The 15,206-nt window shown below is 51.0% G+C and overlaps 1 protein-coding gene across 1 annotated transcript in view; it reads right to left on the bottom strand.

The window, feature by feature from the left end:
* The window catches only part of ENG (endoglin), a 66,368-nt gene extending 51,369 nt beyond the window's left edge, over window positions 1-14,999 (bottom strand). Inside the window, exon 1 of the mRNA XM_008169258.4 lies at window positions 14,630-14,999. Within this exon, the coding sequence (XP_008167480.2) occupies window positions 14,630-14,687 (58 nt within the window). The 5' untranslated portion in view covers window positions 14,688-14,999. The remainder of the gene's footprint in view (window positions 1-14,629) is intronic.
* Window positions 15,000-15,206: the final 207 nt, after the last annotated feature.

Genomic DNA, 15,206 nt, shown 5'->3' with positions numbered 1-15,206 from the left:
GAAAACAATGCCAGTAAATGACCAGCAACACAATGGGATGCCAATTCGTAGCAGAGTGCGCAGACAGTGGTGGGTGTGATGCGGGTGGGGTTTCGGGGAGGGAGGTCTGGCTAAAAGGGGAGGCAGCTGACTGACGTGGCCATGCTGAAGGGACTCAGGCGTTGGATCCCGATCAGCCATTCACATAGCGCCTTTCACCCCAGAGCACTTTACCAACTCATAAGCAAACGATACACAGGGCTCACTCTAACGGTCCCTGAAACAGCCCCTTCTGGGGCGGGACGTGGCAGCTGTTTCACAGCAGGCACCAACGCTCGGCTACAGTTTAGGACACAAAGCGAAAAATGCCTTTTTCGACGGAAAACGCAGCTGGCCTGTTACGGATGGCAGAACATTAAAACCCACGCTGGAATTCAATCCGGGAAGTGACGTGATCAGCAAGAGGTGTCAGGGGCTACAGGTACCTGAGTGCTGTCTCCTAGGACACAATGGTGGTGCTGGCCAAAGGAAGGGTGACACCTACTGCACCACCGACACCCGCAGGGGAGCTCTGAGCGGTCTCTCGCTTAGCACTCACGCAGTCCAACACTGCTGAGCTCGGGCCAGGCGGCAGGAGCACAGCACAAGGGGCTACAGAGACGGCTACATGGCAGCTGGGGAGCTCAGCTTTTCCTCCACTTGTTTGGGAGGCTTTTGAGTTTTTCCATAACTAGGGTTTTTCACGTTTTAAACCAATTTTCTACTTTGGAAGTGAGGGACGGGGAATCACGGCGGGGAGGCAGATTTTCATTTTGCAGCTCTACTTAGTGTCACTGGTTCAGGGTCACTGCACCAGTATCCCCCGCCATGGTCCCTCAAGGGCACCCACTTAAGGTTTCTGGCTCCCCAGCCGTCACCTCTCTTGGGCAGAGACCTGCATCTTTCGCCCTCCTGACCAGTGTTTTAAGGCTGCACAGCTCCGGGCCTTACCCTGTGACGTCCCCAGCAAGCCAGGCTGCCTGCACTTCGCTTTCTGTCCGAGGGCTCTGAACAGTGCCTTGCCCGCAGTTACAAGTTACCACCCAGCTCTTTCTAAGCCAGCCCAGCACCTTTATTCATAAGGTAAAAGCAGTACAGAAAAAACATGTAAAAAGCCAAAGTTCCTCTACATGTGCTAACAGCTGACCTGAGGTCACCCGCAGCCTTAGAAGGCCCTAGCAAGCCAAAGACTTTCCCACTCTTCTGCAAGGGTTGGGGCCCTTGGGCAGAAGGTCCTGTCTGTTTGCTGGATCAGAAAGAAGGCCTGAGCCTGTTGCGAACCCAGCTTTTTATGCAAACGGCCTTGCTTTGTCGGATGGCGTCTGGACAGACCAGCTGGAATCAGTCTATGCTCTCTGGAGATGTTACAACCTATGTGATTTGCCGTCGTCATCTCCCACTGTGTGTGGTTCCTGGAGAAGTTGGGGTAGCCCTCCCCATGGGAGTTAAGTAAAATCCTTAGCCCCCAGTGATATACAAACTTCATATAATACAGGCCCCAAAGACATTGCACAGGATTGCACCTCCTGTCACACGGCATGTGGCAGCTCCTAGCCAGTTCATAGATTATAAGGGCAGGAGAGGACATTGGATCATCCAGTGTGACCCACCCTGTAAGCAGGGAACGCTCAGCTGGTCTCCTTCCTGGGCTGTGGCTGGGCAGTGCCACGCTTAGCAATGCCCAGCTCACCCCTGCCTGCATACAGCAAAAGAGCTTCTCATCGCCGGGTGATTCTGTCACTCAGAGGGGTTGGTGTCAGACTCCTCGTGCTTTCCGGGAGCAATGGGAAACACACACTGGCCTGCGGCCACTGAGCCAGCGTGCCCATCCCCACCTGTCATTCAGCACAGACCCAAAGGCAGCCCACTGGGAGGACAGCAGCTGCCATGTAGAACGTCGATGGTACTGGTGAAAGGGACGATCCACAGGGTGCCACCAAAGAGGATGAGGACCCTCTGGGGTTTTACTGAAGACATACGGAGCCAAATTCCCCCCGGCGTAAGCCCAGAGAAGTCGTAGGGTCCACCAGGCATAGACTTGGCCCAATGTCCAGTCCCCTTTGAACCAGATTATCCAGCCACACGAGAGTTCTCCAGGAGAAGCCACTTTAACTAGGTCTCCTCGCTCTGTTGAGCTCAGTGCCGTGATTAGCACAGTCCTTCCCCACCTGCAGGGATCACACAAGCACTAGGGATGCACCTTCCCTCAGTGATTCATGATCTCGGGACACAGCTTCTCTCATTCTCTGGGAGCTGCTCTGTTCCCATACTACCGGGATTGCTGTTCTGCAGATGCGTGTGCTCCCCAGGTCCTGAGATTCCACACTGCTCTCCCAGCCCTGGTCGTTACAGTGCTGCCAAAGCTTATGGTTTCAAAACAAGTCCTGATTTGGTTGGGCTTCGTAAAGCTCCAGCTTCTGGAGTCATGTGATTAGGTGAAAATCTCAGCTGTAATTTTTTACAAGATGGGTTGTACAGAAAAGCTTGAAAATGTGACTCAAATGCAGCCCGAAAGCTCAGAAACAAAAAGCAAATTCCCCTGCCTGAGACATTTTACACATTTTCTAATAGTTTGTGATTTTTAAACCACTCTGATGCTTGTTGGGTCTTGATGCGTGATTTCTGAATGCTTGGGATTGGCAAGACTGGATTAATCTGAGTCAGGGAAATTCCACCCTTATCCCTAGCCCCTGCTGAGTGGGAATCTTGCAGTTAGCCCAGTGGTGATCTCTCCTGAGCTGAGCAAACTGCAGAAGATACCCCTAAAAATGTTTCCATGCTTGCCAGCCCTGCTGGTTCTGTGGGCCAGGGCCCTGAGGCTTACACATTAAATATATAGAGATATACCTATCTCATAGAGCTGGAAGGGACCCTGAAAGGTCATTGTGTCCAGCCCCCTGCCTTCACTAGCAGGACCAAGTACTGATTTTGCCCCAGATCCCTAAGTGGCCCCCTCAAGGGCTGAACTCACAAACCTGGGTTTAGCAGGCCAATGCTCAAAACACTGAGCTATCCCTCCCCCCTTTAAAAACCATCTGTACCCACTGTTAGCCAACGCACGCCTGTATTCACACCCTACACATGACTGGAATAGTCTTTGCACAAAATATGCCTTGGGAGGTATCATTCGAACACTAGTAACTCACTGGTCAATAATCTCAACTCAAAAAGAAGAACAGGAGTACTTGTGGCACCTTAGAGACTAACAAATTTATTAGAGCATAAGCTTTCGTGGACTAGCTTATGCTCTAATAAATTTGTTAGTCTCTAAGGTGCCACAAGTAGTACTGTTCTTCTTTTTGCGGATACAGACTAACACGGCTGCTACTCTGAAATCTCAACTCAGGATTGAATAAGGACTGGGAATGGCTGAGCCATTACAAACATTGAATCTATCTCCCCTTGTAAGTATTCTCACAGTTCTTATTAAACTGTCTGTACTGGGCTATCTTGATTATCACTTCAAAAGTTTTTTTTCTCTTACTTAATTGGCCTCTCAGAGTTGGTAAGACAACTCCCACCTGTTCATGCTCTCTGTATGTGTGTATATATATCTCCTCAATATATGTTCCACTCTATATGCATCCGAAGAAGTGGGCTGCAGTCCACGAAAGCTTATGCTCTAATAAATTTGTTAGTCTCTAAGGTGCCACAAGTACTCCTGTTCTTTTTGCGGATACAGACTAACACGGCTGCTACTCTGAAATCTCAACAATGTACATACCGGTAGCAACCTTATGTGTAAAGTTCTGACATCCCCCTGTGTGATGTTGAAGGCACATGTTCAAACCTGCATAGCCCTGACTAGGTGGAACTGGTCAAGCAGGCCTGGCTTAAACAAAGGGATGTGTATTTACCTCAGTTTGCACATACGCTGTAAACAGAGTCTTCAGACAGTGAGATGGGGAGAAAGAGGACATAGAAAATCTGCATTTCAGAATCCACAGGTGAAAAGAAACAGCATAACACCTCTTTCCTCTTTTCCTCCAGATGCCCTGTCTCCATGCTCCCAACTGGAAAGAACTTTAACTAGGGGGCACGCTCAGGAAAACACTTTTCAAAGGGTGACAGGACTACAAAAGCGAGAGGCTAAACATCCCTGGGTCTCCCTCCCTCCCCACCTCTCTCTAAGACAAGAGACGTTGGGCTTTGGGAGCAGATCCTGGCCTGAGAGTTCGGTCAACAATGCTACTGGAAAGCTCTGGTAAGAATTTCACCTTGAACCACGTCTAGTTTGTCACGGTTAGTACTAGTGTTGAGTCTGAACTTTTGATGAGCTTAAACTTAACCCAGACTTGATGTCTCTGTCTGAACTTTTAATCAAAGCTCTGACCTGCGAACTACTCATGACACCCCCCTCCCCTTAAGTAGCCATCTCCCCTTATCTCTTTCTGAATGTACATTTTAACCTGTTTTATCCTGTAAAATCTTGTTTGATTATGCATGACCATTATGATCTGTTAATCACTTTGTTTACTTCTGTGTATAAATATTGATGCTCACCCCTAATAAACTTGCCACACTTACTCTGAAGCCTTTCAAGCTAAGGATAGTGTGAGCCCGTTGATCAACGAATTGGTGTCTGGTCTCTGACAGATTGTGAGCCCATACCAACTCCGCACGAACTCGGGTGCTGGAGAGGTGAGTGAGGACTTGCTTTTTTACCTAACAATTTGGGGGCTCGTCCGGGATATCCTTCTGGTGCGGTGCCTCTGTCCAGTGGTCAGACCACTCATATACGAATTGGCAGGCGCCACGGGAGATTTCTCCCAGCCAATTCAATATTGAGGGGTCGTGTACTGGACAGCAGGGTAAACGCCAGTTGGAGGGCTCCTGTCAGACACCATGGGTCAAGGGACTAGCGTGCCTCTTGAGAGTCCGTTGGGGATTGTAAATAAGTTATGGAACGAAGGGAAACTCCCAGTACAGACAGGAATGTCTAGGAGAAAGTTGTACACACTGTGTGTAAGGAATTGGACTGGGTATACCGCGGTATTGGCCGACCCGGAGATGAGGTGGCCTTCGTATGGCTCTTTCGAACAGGCTGCCTTAAGAGGAGTAAGGAGCCAGATCGAAAAAGACCATCCGGGACAGTTATGTTACTGGTTTTGTTGGGACACAGCAGCAGAGCTGTGGAAATCTTTAAAAATTATGGCAGTCAGGTATTCTCCCGAGAGTGAACCCCCTCCATGTTATTTCGATGAAGGGTGTAAACCACGGCGTGTTTTGACTCGTCAGTTGGTCCCCACTGCCCCTGCCCCTATTCCTCCGCAGGGGGACTCTCTCCAGGGCGCAGAGGGGAATCTGCAGGACTCCAGGTCGGAATCTCTGCAGAGGGATAAGGGGGAAATGGAAGGGCACACCTCGGGAGGAATAATTACTAGGCAAATGATCAAGCAGATGCAGCAGGTTGCATACCCCTCCTCTGAGAATAGCCCAGAGGCTGCCTCTGCCAAACCTTTTGTGAGTGATAAAGGTGAAAGTAGAGTACTGCCTTTACAGGTGCACGACCAACCTTTTGTGGGCAATAATGGCCAGTTACAACATACTAATATTGTGGAATATAAAGGATGGCTAGAATGGGACTTGAAAGAGTGGGGACGGTTGTCAGGGTCCTTTGGGGAAAATCCCCGAAAGATCACAGAACTTTTAGAAAGATTGTTTTCAAGTCATAATCCTACTTATATGGATGTAGATCAGTTGTTAAGTAGAGTTTTGACCGGAGAGGAACGTAGTAGATTGTGGATGGCAGAAAGGACATGGGGGGATAGCGATGCGGTTAATATTACTTGGATGGATAGGCGGGATCAAGCTGCTGGCTGGAATCCCCTAGACTGGAGTCAGCCAAGGCTGACTCAGCTGCGAACAGATCGAGAGCGATTGTTAGAGAGACTCAAAGAAATGGCTCGCCGCTCGCCTAATCAGGCTAAGTTCATGCAGATTCGGCAGGAATCTGATGAGCCACCCAGAAAGTTCTGGTCGAGGCTATTGGAGGGGGCCCGAATGTTCACTCAGATGGATCCTGAAAGAGAAGCAGACCACCCTACTCTTATTTCGTTTTTTGTGAATCAGTCAGTGCCCCCTGTAAGGGATTATTTCTTAAAGTTTCGCCCTGGTTGGGGAGGTGAGTCAGTCACTTCAGTGTTGGACGTAGCTGATTTTGCATGGGAAAAAGAAAGGGAAAGTAGTAAAAAGAAAGAGAAAAAGGAAGACTATAAGTTGATGGCTTTAGCTTTTCACGGCGGTGTTCGAGGCAGAGGCCGTGGCCGTGGCAGGGGATTTCAGGGTGCTCGGGGAAGAGGGTCCTGGCAACCCCAGCCACCAGGAAATTGTTTTCAGTGCGGACAGCCCGGTCACTTTAAACGTGAATGCCCCTGGGGACGCCCAGAGGGTCTGGTTGCATCCGCAGATACTTACACCAGGGACGAATACACCCCTGCACCACCAGCTCAGCCCGTTCCCCAGGCCTGGATCAACTACGGGCAACAGCAGCAGCTGCAGCAGCAAACTCAGCCTCCTCAATGACGGTACCCCGGGGGCGAAGGCAAACAATGTGATGGTCTTATTTCCTTAATGTCTTTAGCTGGCTCCTTCCTCACTTTCTCCCCTCCCAGCAAAGAGCCTCGTCTAACCCTTTCAGTCCAGGGACTGCCTGTCTCCTTCCTCATTGATACTGGAGCTACTTTCTCTCTTTTAAATCATGCCCCCTCTCCCTGGCTATCCTCTGAGGTTAAAACTGCAACTGGGGTGGAGGGCAACCCACAGTCTCTGGGACTCACTTTGCCTCTAAATGTTATTTATGCTGATAAATGTTTTTCTCACCGTTTTCTTTTTTCCCCAGCTTGTCCGATCCCTTTGATGGGCCGGGATTTACTCTGTAAGCTTGAGGCTACTTTAACCTGCACTCCTGAAGGGGTAGGATTATTGATGACAGTGTTAGGAGATTCGGCCCCAACTCAGGGTAATCGGGAAACCCCCCCCTCTCTCTCCCCTGACCTCACTGACTTGCCTTTAACCCTCTGGGGAATTTCTGACACTGATGTTGGCCTGCTCCTTTCAGCAGAGCCAGTAAGGATTCAAGTGAAGCCCTCCTTAACCCCCCCGTCAGTCCCTCAATACCCCCTGTCGTTGGAAGCCCGGGAGGGCATCCGCCCCATTATCGAGGGATTCATTGCACAAAAGCTAGTCCGCCCTCAGCGCACTCCCTGTAACACCCCTATACTGCCTGTCAAAAAGCCTCCTAAAAAGGACGGAGACCCTATTCGTTGGCGCTTTGTACAGGATCTACGGGTTGTTAATCAGTATGTGGTCCCTCTTCATGCAGTAGTTCCTGATCCAGCTACTATCATCAGTCAAATCCCCTGGGATGCTGAGTGGTTCACTGTTATTGACTTAAAATCAGCTTTTTTCAGCATTCCTGTGCACCCAGACTCTCAGTATCTCTTTGGTTTCACCTGGGAGGGACAAAGTTATGTCTGGCAACGACTTCCTCAAGGCTACAGAGACAGCCCCACGATTTTCAGCCAATGCCTCCGCCACGACTTGGAAGGCTTCACCAGTCCGCAGGGATCCACATTAGTCCTATACGTAGATGACATCCTATTAGGTAATCGCGAAGAAGCTGCCCTCCGCATCGATGGTAAGGCACTTTTATTATACCTACACACCAGAGGCCACAAGGTAGACCCTAACAAGATTCAGTGGGTCTCACAGAAGGTCCGATATCTGGGCTTCCTATTAACCCCAGAGGGGAGACAAATGGACCCAGTCCGCATAAAGACTATCCAAAACTGCCCTCTGCCAAACACCAAGAAACAACTTCGAGGTTTCTTAGGATTAATTGGCTTCTGTCGCCCCTGGTTACCGTCCTGCGGGGAGTTAAGCAAACCGCTCCACCGACTCACTGCTAACCTTGCTCCTGACCCTTTGCAGTGGTCCCCGGACACAATCCAAGCCTTTCAGTTACTCAAGGACAGTGTGGCCTCCTCCATGTCTCTCCGCCCCCCCAATTACAGCAAACCCTTTCACCTTTTTGTCCACGAGAGGGGCGGAATTGCTAGTGGCGTCCTTACCCAGCTGAGTGGGCCCCACCATTTCCCGCTTGCTTTTTACTCTCAGCAGATCGACCCTGTCGCTCAGGGAACCCCATCCTGCACCCGGACTCTGGCAGCAGCTGCTCTGCTGATCACAAAGGCAAAGAGCCTGACCCTGGGTCATTTTACCACAGTTTGGACCTCTCATGCCTTGTCAGCCCTTCTGCGTAGGGGCACAACCCAAGTCTTTTCGGCCCATCGCCAGCAACAGCTAGAGGCCGAACTCTTGGAAGACACTAACCTAATTTTTGAAAGGTGTGGGCCCCTTAATCCAGCTACCTTGCTTCCTGACCTGCCAGTCCTCCAGGATCAGCACGACTGTGTGGAAGTAGTTTATAGCATCTTACAGATAAGGGACAACCTGTTTGACGTGCCACTGGACAACCCTGATTGCATCCTCTTCTCGGACGGAAGCTCCTTCTATGTTGATGGCAAGCGTTTCACCGGTTATGCAGTCACCTCTGAATGGGACATTCAAGAGGCCGCCTCACTGCCAGGCAACTGGGGAGCCCAAGCCGCCGAACTCTATGCCCTGGCCCGAGCTTGCCAGTTGGCCGCTGGTAAGACCGTTACCATTTTTACTGATAGCAAGTATGCTTTTGGAGTTGTGCATTGTCACATCCACCTCTGGAAGTTTCGAGGTTTCCAGACAGCTGCCGGTAAACCCATTCAGCACCTCCCCCTCATCCACAAGCTTTTGGATGCCCTCCAGGAACCCTCGGTCCTGGCTGTAGTTCACTGCCGGGCCCATACTAAAGATGATAGCCCCGTCACCCGTGGGAATGCCCTGGCTGACGCCTCCGCCAAGACGGCTGCCGTCTTACCTTTAGCCATGCCCATGTTGGCTATTGCAGCCTCCTCCTTTACTCCACCGTACCCCGTACCAGTACCCGCTGCTGAACTACAGGCGTGGGAGAGCCTCGGAGCCACTCTGGTCAAAGGGACCTGGCTTATGCCGGATGGCCGAGCCTGCCTCCCTCACTCCACATACCCTGTGGCAGTTCGCTGGCACCATGATAAGGGGGGTCACTACGGCACGCACGCCCTTGTGGACACCATTGCTCGCTTTTGGTATGCTCCAGGCATTCAACCCTACTGCCTGTCAATAGTGAAAGCATGCAGCACATGTCAGCGTAATGGACCTGCTCCGCCTCTTAAAAAAATTAAGGGTGGAAGACCTCCGCCTGCTGCTCCATTTCAACATCTTCAAATTGACTTTGCAGATATGCCAAAGGCTTTTGGGAAAAAGCACCTCCTTGTTTTGGTTTGCCCTCTGACTTCCTGGGTCGAAGCTTTTCCTACTGCTAATTGTACTGCTGCCACAGTGGCGAAGATTCTCCTTAGAGACATCGTACCCCGTTTTGGCATCCCTCTCATGCTTGACTCAGATCGCGGACCTCACTTTACTGGTCATGTCCTTGGCCGTTTAGAACAAGGACTGGGCATTTCACACTCCTTTCATACACCCTACCACCCTCAGTCTAGCGGGAAAGTTGAGCGTATGAATAGGGAGCTTAAGTTTACATTGGCTAAATACTGTCAGGAAACAGGATTAAAGTGGCCTCAGGTACTTCCCTTGGTCCTGTTTCACCTTCGTACTCGCCCAACCCGTGTATTGGGATTATCCCCCTTTGAACTGCTCTATGGACACCCCCCTTTCAAAGGTGGGGCGCTACCACGTGCTGATGTTTCACTATTGGGAGGGGATCATATGACCGCGTGCCAGTTTCTCTCCCTACAGGCTCGCCTCCGTACCCTTTGGAAAGCCTCGCAGTTTTCCCAGACCGTGCCGCTGGAAGAACAGATCCACCCGTTCCAACCAGGGGACTTCGTCTGGGCCAAAAAGTTCATTCGTGGCGACACCCTCCAGCCGAGGTTTACTGGACCCCACCAGGTTCTTTTAACAACCCAGACTGCAGTGTTCCTGGAAGGACGCAAATCCTGGATCCACCACTCCCACGTCAAGCCAGCCGTAGTGGACCACAGTGACGGACCAGCAGCTCTTGCCACCACTGAGGACACTGCCTCCGACCAGTGGACCAGCTTACCTCTTTCAGACATCAGACTTAAATTGACTCGGAAAAAATGAGAGGACCTTTTATTCTGACAACTGTATGTTTTTTATTATGCCTTTTTAGTTTATTTTCTGCTTATGAAGATAATGCTTTTATTAGATATTCTCACGAGGTTAAAACTCGTATTTTAGGAAATAGAAGTAATTGCTGGGTATGTACTCAATTTCCAGTAAATGCAGAACAGGGACTCCCCTTCACACCCATTCCCCTGACCACTGCTAATATGACTTGGATGCCACTGGCTAGAGTAAAAGATCCAGTCCAACACAATCTTACATGGGACAAAACAGGAGTGCCAATTAACAGATATCTCAGGGTAACCAATCAGACAGGATCACTGTGTTTTGTTAAAGAAAAGGGGTCAACTTTTGTGGGAACAAGTAAATGCAACATGTATTTTAATGGCACCGCCTTTAGTAAAAATCTTGGCTTCAAGCCTTGCGCATCCCACTTATCCCACATGTGGATCCCTCACCCCAATCCAACTTTTCCATGGGTGGGCAGGCCTTCAGAGTCAGCTTTTAAGAAGCCCTGCTCAGATCACAAGGGTGTCCAACTAATTGCTAAGGGACGTACGATTGCCTTCTACAACTGCTCAAGCAGTACTACACTGCCCTTTGAAAACACCACTACCAAATTGTGCCTCTGCAGTTCGCACAACGACCCCTCTGCATTACCAGGGGAACAGTGGTCCAACGGGTGGTGGGTTACCTCCTACTTTGAGAAATGGAATACCCGAAACGCTTTGTATGGAACATACTGGGTGTGCGGGCCCAAAGCTTATTACTTTCTCTCCCCTGATTGGGCAGGGTCATGTTATTTGGCATGGCTAACACCGCCTTCTCGCATCTCCCTCACTCCCCCTCATTTTCCCCACGTTCGTAACATCCGTGAAACCTTCAGAGATATTAATATCCGTGATGGTTTGTCGTGGCAGCGGTGGGCTGGTCTCATTAGCTTGAGGGGTGGTGTCATCCGTCTACAGGGACTACTAGAATCTTTAACCAATGAAACTGCGACCCTATTTGAGAATCAGGCTGGGGAAATGTCCCAGCTGCGCCAGTTAGCTTTGCAAAACCGAATGGCTTTAGACATAATGTTAGCAGCCCAGGGAGGAACTTGCGCCCTCATAAATGAAGAATGCTGTGTTTTTGTAAATGACACCTACTCTGACACTTTTCAACGTACCAAACATCTAAGGGAAATAGCTAAGAACTACTCTTCTGGCCAGCCACCTTATGATTGGTGGGGAGCCTTATGGAATTGGCTGCCTGGATTTGGGTGGGTTAAAAAACTCTTGGTGGGTATTGTTGGGGCCATAGTAATCCTTATAATACTGTGTTGCTGTATTCAGTGTGTCCCCTCCCTCATAGACTCATGTGGGTCAGTTTATTCTTTTCCTACTTCAGCCAAGGGCCTTACTCTCTTCGAGTTGGCCCAGGCTGAAATTGCCAAGCGGCCCTTGGCTCCTTAAAATGGGGTGTAGCTTTTGGTAAATAGTTATCCCAAAGCTACAAATGGAGGAATGTTGAGTCTGAACTTTTGATGAGCTTAAACTTAACCCAGACTTGATGTCTCTGTCTGAACTTTTAATCAAAGCTCTGACCTGCGAACTACTCATGACACCCCCCTCCCCTTAAGTAGCCATCTCCCCTTATCTCTTTCTGAATGTACATTTTAACCTGTTTTATCCTGTAAAATCTTGTTTGATTATGCATGACCATTATGATCTGTTAATCACTTTGTTTACTTCTGTGTATAAATATTGATGCTCACCCCTAATAAACTTGCCACACTTACTCTGAAGCCTTTCAAGCTAAGGATAGTGTGAGCCCGTTGATCAACGAATTGGTGTCTGGTCTCTGACAGATTGTGAGCCCATACCAACTCCGCACGAACTCGGGTGCTGGAGAGGTGAGTGAGGACTTGCTTTTTTACCTAACACTAGGAAGCGTTTTGAGCTTTATTTCTCTTGTAAGCATTTCTGACTTTAATGCCTTATACTTGCACTCACTTAACACTTAGCTCTTTGGACTTCAGTAAACTTGTTTGATTCTCTAAACAAACCTAATCCAGTGTTGTGTGACCTGCGTGGGGAACTCCGCTGAAGGCAGCAAGCTGTCGTGTACTGATCTCCTTAGAGGGGCAAGGGACTGTCTGGGAGACAGTGCTAGACAGTGCAGAACACACGCCTTGGGGAGATGATTCGGGACTGGGTGTGTGTTGGGGTCACCCTGCAGGGAGTAATCAAGGCTGCTGGAAGCCAGAGTGTGGCTGATGTGCTGCTGACAGGCTGCTGGGGTCACAGCTGCTGGCCCAGGGCTCTGGCTATACACAGACACTCAGGACATGAGGAGCTCAGGTTGGGAGTTACAGCAGCAAAGCACTGTGAGGCCCCCTAGGAGCAGGGTGGGGGTGACGCAGCCCCTCACTGGTCTGGATTGCACCCTGGAACGTCATGACCATGTTATCTCCACAGCCACAATCCCTGGAAACTTGATCTTGGTTTAGAACCGATCTCCGCGGCCAAGCCTGCCATGTGTGGGACTGGGGCAGAGCACGGCGCTGGCCTGGCTGTGTGCACGAGATCACAGAGTGTTATAAACCAGCGTGGAATCGATGATGATTTTCACAGCACGTCCCTACTACAAAGCTACCCTGTGCCTTGCTAGATATCCACTTAGTCCGACCCTTCAGCGAAGCCACAGTTCCAGCTCTGCTATCTGCTCTTCCAGTCTCATTCTTCAAGAGAACTAACAGCTCTGGCTCGCTCCCCTTAGCTCATTTAGTTTCTTTGGTGTGTATTTCTGTGAATTTGCTCACAACATTCGTCCCTTTCAAATCCTTCCTCATCCTGAATTGTACGTTTCCCTCCTACTGTTGCTTTACTCTTTGGCCTCAACACTTGCAAGATTTTATGAGGGTGAATAAACGCAGCTGGGGGCTTTCCCAAGCATCTCACTTCTCCAGAGGCAGTTACTGTAGAGAGAGGATTTATCCCAATCCATGGAATTTGGCCAAATTCCCAATTTCTTTACAGTCTCCGTTTTCAAAGGCTCGTACGTTATTTTCATCTCCCCTTTTCCCTCTCCCCTCCCTGCGCTGCCTGGGACCTTTACAACCCAAAGCGAGCCAAATAAAACTGGGGTTTGCACTTTTCTAACATTTGTTTCGAGTTTTCTCTTTCCTAATCCCAGCAACCCTTCAAGCTATATCCTCTGCAAAACTCCAGCTCTCAGCATTCTGGCTGCAGCCGCCCGAGTTTGATTTGACTGAGTAATCAAAAGATGTTTTACACCAAACACAACCGGCCGGATCAGCCTCCCTCCCAAGCCGTCCCACTGGGTGGGGCATGCGCTGATTCACGCCAGCTGAGGATCCGGCCCCCTGCATCTCCCGGCACTAAGCGCTCATGTCAATCATCCCCAGCCCAACACTGGAATGGGAGAGGGGCCCTGAGCAGCGTTGCATAGCCCAGGAAACCCCTAACAGCTGTTCAACTGGCCTTGCACAGCATTTGCATTCTGGTCCCATATTGTATCTGAGAACTGAGATTTATCTGGTGAGTCACTGGGAAGCCTCAAACCACCCCTGTCCCAGGCCCAGGGGACAGGGTATCCTGCCCTCCTTTAGCTATTTTTCTGCAATTTGCTTTCTTACTTGCTAACTATGGGCCCGATCCAACTTCCATTGACGTCGCCCGACGGGCTCTCATTGATTTCAGTGGGTTTTGGATGAGGCCCAGGGAGCCCGATCCTGTGAGCTGCAGATTGCCCTGGGCGCCCACTAAAGCCAACGGCGCTGAGGGCACTACAGGAAGCACTCAGCGCTTGGCAGGATCTGGCTCTAACAGCAGCAGGCTCTAGACCTCAGACTGCAGTCTCGGGCCCTGTGTGTGTGCCCGCCCGCCAGGAGACTTCACAGATAAGTCACTCTCCATTCGGCCACAGGGAGCACAGGCCTAGAGACAGCAGAGGAGGTGCCGGGTGAGCTTTCCCGGGCTGGCCAAGGGAGCGACTGGCTGAGATGGTGCAAACCGGAGAGCTGGGGAAGAGTGAGCCAGCGATGTGGGGGCCCCGGGTTGGGGGAAAAGTGAACGCAAAGCCTGGTTTCGCTCTGGGCTTTTCGCAGAGCCTGCGAGAGGCAATGGAGACGCTTGTGGAGTTCCCACCGGCTGCGCGTTCCCGGTGCAAGAGCAGGACTCTGGCTATGTTCGCTGGGGACAGAGCGGCACCCGGCCTGGGGTCTAGCCCACCAGTGCCTGTGAAAGCGCAGCATGAAAACGGGGCGCTTGGCTCAGCTGGATTCAGGGCTAGTGTAAAGATCCAGCCGCGAGAAGGATGGGACGGAGCAGGAGAATACAGAATTAAACCAACCTGATCAGCCAAGCGCCCCGCACCCAGAGCCGCCCGCCCAGCGCGCAGGCAAGGAAGAGTCACTCACTTGTGCGTATCGGTGTGCAAGAGAGCAGCAGCGCTGCTAGGAACAGCCCGGCCTCCATGGGGTGGGAATGCCGACTCCCCGCTCTGCCTCTCTTCTCAGCCTCCCGGCTCTTCTTAGCCTGTGTCCAGAGGCAGGGGCCTCGCACCAGGAACCCCCGATGGGCTGCACGGTTTCGCTACAGGACCGAGGAGAAAAAGCCGGAGGGAGGGGAAGCGTCTCCACTCCAGCCTTAGGGAGTTTCAGAGCTCTCGGCGATGGAGAAGTGGCGGCGGCAGCAGAACCGGAGCCGGTCGTCGTGGGCTGGCGAGGCGGCTGCACCCGGGCTGCTCCGCAGAGTGGATGTGCTGGGTAGGACTCCCAGTGCCTGAATGGGCAGCACTGACTCAATCCAGCCCTGATGACGCGGGCGGCAGGAAATGAACTCCCTTTAGAGGAGGGTCTGCCAAGCGATCGCCTGCCAAAGGAAGAGAGGAAATGCCGCTTTCAGAGGCCTGGAGCCTCTGCTGGAGGTCATCCTCTGACAGCCTGAAGGGAGCTGTGGCTCAAGACAGACGGAGAGCAAGGGAGGGCGCCTTGC

Source organism: Chrysemys picta, chromosome 18 (assembly GCF_011386835.1).
Source record: "Chrysemys picta bellii isolate R12L10 chromosome 18, ASM1138683v2, whole genome shotgun sequence".
In the NCBI taxonomy this organism is placed as follows: domain Eukaryota; kingdom Metazoa; phylum Chordata; order Testudines; family Emydidae; genus Chrysemys; species Chrysemys picta.
The sequence above is the reverse complement of the archived record's forward strand: the minus strand, read 5'-3'. Positions and strand labels throughout refer to the sequence as shown.